Source organism: Equus asinus, chromosome 10, assembly GCF_041296235.1.
Source record: "Equus asinus isolate D_3611 breed Donkey chromosome 10, EquAss-T2T_v2, whole genome shotgun sequence".
NCBI lineage: Eukaryota > Metazoa > Chordata > Mammalia > Perissodactyla > Equidae > Equus > Equus asinus.
The window spans coordinates 22,960,671-22,964,452 of NC_091799.1; the positions used below are offsets into that span (position 1 = coordinate 22,960,671).

Here is a 3,782-nt window from a genome sequence, read left to right on the forward strand (position 1 = left end):
TTCCTTTTTGGCATGGTTCCAGCTTAACAACCATTAGTGATTCTGATATTTAAAGTTTATTGCAGATGTGGTGACCAAATAGCGATTTTCTAATTCTATAATTTCTTCTGCAATTATCAGTTGTATTTTGTTCTTGTGCCCTGGCTGCACCCTGGAATCAGCCATTTTTCTAAGTAACATAGGCCACTTTTAGAGGAGAATGGTAAAGAGCAAATTTGTCATTAGGCATGTTCATTTCTTTAAAGGATTCTAAATGGTCTCAGAGAACATAGTTGGGAAATTATATATATATATATATATGAATGCAGGAAGTAGACACTACAAAGTAATAAACTAAAGATGGGTTACCCATAGGAGGTGGGTCAGAAAGATTAGGGGATGGGAACATTATAGATATTGACACAAATAAGGTATGCATTTCAATCTATTTATACATTTGAAAAACATGGTTCAAGTTGATATCTCCAAATCTAGTTTGACACCATAAAGTTCTTTCCAGTCTCTTCTTTTCCACGCAACATGGTGCCTTTCCTGATAGTGAGGAATCATTCCCTTTTCCACAATATGTTTACTTATTTGTTGAATCTTTGAATATATGTCATGTAATTTCAGAACCTTGAACTCACATCACTGTTAATGAAGAACTAACTGCAGCTCAAAAACTATGTTTAGATTTTTTCTTTATTTTGAGATTAAATAGACGAAATTCTGTGTTCAAGAATTACTTAGGTTAGTTAGTTAATATTCCATTTTAGTCCGATTATGGGATTAATTTGCAATGTAGTTAGGTTCATTTGTTTTGTTTTATTCTATTTTGCTTTATTCCCCACCCTCTTCTGTTTATTTTTTAGTAGGTAAAAGATAACGTAATCAAAACTAGAGAAATAAACATACTCATCTCCCTACCTTTTCTACCACATTCCTACTCACCTCCTGTAGGTGAGCAATCTCATTAGTTTCTGATTTGTTCTTTTTCTATTTCTTTTTGCTCAAACATCCAGTATATATATATATATATATATATATATATATATATATATAGTTTGCTTCCTTTTCACTTTTGCACAAAAAGTAGCATGCTATGCTTGTTTTCTTACACATTGCTTTTTTCCATTTAACAATATATCCTGGAAATCCCTCCTTATTGGTTCATGGATGTCATTATAATTATTTTTTCACAGCTGCAAAGTACCCGATTGCATTGACATTCCATAGAGTTTTCTTTTGGAGTCTTTGGATGAGACAGTGGTGATGAATGTACTAAATACCACTGAATTGTATAGCTCAAATGGTTCCAAGGGTAAGTTTCATGTTACGTATATTATACAACAATTTAAAAAATTGAAGAGAAAGTAAGAGGAATCTCTACATAAGACACAGAAAACAATTATAAAATAATAATGTATGATTAAAAAGTTAGAGGGGAATGGGGAAACTAAATATATATTTAACTTATCAAAAAGGAGAAAGAAAATACACAATAAATATACAACAGATGTCCAACAGAAAATATATAGTAATATGAAAAATATAAATTAAAATGTATTATGATTGTATTAGATGTTAATAGATCAAATTCTCCAGAAATTTAATCAATGTCAGTCATCATAAAAAGAGCAAAACCCAACTTTACTCTGTTAAGAGCAGAGTCCTCACAAATAAAATGACAGAGACTAGCTTAAAGTGATGGAAAATAAATACCATCGAAATACTAACCAAAACAAAACTGGTGTACCTATACTAATATCAGAACAAGTGGATGAGAGGTTAAGGTAGGAGCCATTGCTAGAGATAAAGAGAGATATCTCCTAATTATAAATGCAGTAGTGTGCTTTTAAATGCATGAAAAATGATGCTCTCTCTCCCTTTTTTTTTTTTACCATGTCTTACTTTGTATGATTTTCCAATTTCCATAATGTCACGGTTCCCATTATGCCTGATTTCAACCTACCAATATGATGTCATTGAATGTGGAGTTGGAAGAGATGTGCACAATCACCTTTCAGCCAATGCAAGCCATCTTCAGCACACTACTACCTAAAAGAATGAGTCCACCATGAGCAGATCATGACGATAAATTTACATGTCCTCAATAACATAGTATAAAATATACATTAGCAAAAAATGACATAACAAGAAGGATAAAAAAAACAAATCCACAATGATATTGTGCAAAATATTTTCCATAAGATTATGTACATATCTTATTAGAAGTTACAAACAAGCAGAAGAAATTAATTAGGGATTAAGAACATGTAACATTCCAATTAGCAAACTTGGTGTAGTTAGCATAGTAACAACAATATTCATGATAGCAGAATGTATATTATTTTAAAATTGTGTACAGCTGTCAAACACAATAATTTTAGGAGACACATCTCACTCTGCTCATGACTGCAATAAAAGTATTTAGTGATTGTCACTGAAAGAATTTAGCCCTATTGACAAATATTTCTAGGGCATGTTTTATATCTCTGTTCCTCAGGCTATAGATGAAGGGATTCAGCATGGGGGTAACCGCTGTATACACGACTGAAGCAATTACGACTTTGTCATTGGAGTCCCATGATGTGGAGAAAAAGTAGACACCTGCAAGTGTCCCATAGTACAATGATACCACAAGGAGATGGGAGCCACAAGTAGAAAAGGCTTTAAAGAGTCTCTTGGTAGAGGGGACTCTTAGGATGGTGGTCCCTATACAGATATATGAGCCCAAGACACCAGTCAAAGGCAGAATCAAAAGCATTATTCCCTCAGTGAAGATGGCCAGCTCATTGAGAGAGATGTCTGAGCAGCTTATCTTCAGGAGTGCAGTGAGGTCACAGAAGAAGTGGGGAATGGTATTGTCAGCACAGAAGGACAATTGGACCAAGAGGAGGGTGTGCAAAAGGGCATGTGCACAACAGAAGAACCAGGACCCAGCTACTAGTGAGACACACAGCTCCTGCCTCATAACAGTTGTGTAGTGGAGTGGCTGACAGATGGCCACATACCTGTCATATGCCATCACTGCAAGAAGGAAATTGTCAAGACAACCAAAAACTATGAAAAAATACAACTGAGAAATGCACCCCATATAGGGGATAGATTGTTGCTGAGTCTGCATGTTCTTGAGCATCTTTGGAACCGTGATAGATGAAAGGGAAATGTCAGAGAAGGCCAAGTGGCTGAGGAAGAAGTACATGGGGGTGTGTAGGCGAGAGTCCAGCCTGATGAGCAGGATGATTAGCAGGTTCCCCATCACTGTGGTCAGGTACATGCATAGGAATAAGACAAAGAACAGGTCCTGCTGCTCCAGCATGATGGGGAGCCCCAGGAGGAGGAACTCTGACACGCTGCTCTTGTTCTCAGACCTCATACTGCTCTTCTGTATGCTGGGGGTGAATAAAGCTCAGGTAGATCAGGAAACTAGAAAGGATGATCATGACCATCACATCTCATACTTTAATTCTCTGTCACAAACTCTGAAAACAATTAATTTTTCGCTACACTCTAATAATTACTCACATATAGGGATGCAGGCATCTGCTTTCTACCTAGTCTGGCTCCAGAAAAACATCGCACCCAAAAGCAGCAAACAACACCTCATTGCTAAGAATCAAGAGGGCTTTCCCTGTTCAACAATTATATATTTAACATTGAATCTGAACATGGACCTCTACTAAGGACTGAGAATACCACAGTGAGCAGAAAGGCAACGCTCCTGCTCTCTGTGAGCGTAGATCTTGGTAAGGATAGAGGGATAATCTGCTACACGAAAATAGAGACACATTGTAAAAATT

At 36.1% G+C, this 3,782-nt stretch overlaps 1 protein-coding gene across 1 annotated transcript; it reads right to left on the reverse strand.

The window, feature by feature from the left end:
• Positions 1-2,419: 2,419 nt before the first annotated feature.
• LOC106841987 (olfactory receptor 1J4-like) lies at positions 2,420-3,358 on the reverse strand. The gene has a single exon (XM_014858294.3). It carries the CDS (start codon positions 3,356-3,358, stop codon positions 2,420-2,422), a length of 939 nt encoding a protein of 312 aa, XP_014713780.2.
• Positions 3,359-3,782: the final 424 nt, after the last annotated feature.

Coding starts and splice junctions, on each gene's coding strand:
- LOC106841987 (XM_014858294.3), bottom strand. CDS start 3,358: ATGAGGTCTGAGAACAAGAGCAGCGTGTCAGAGTTCCTCCTCCTGGGG.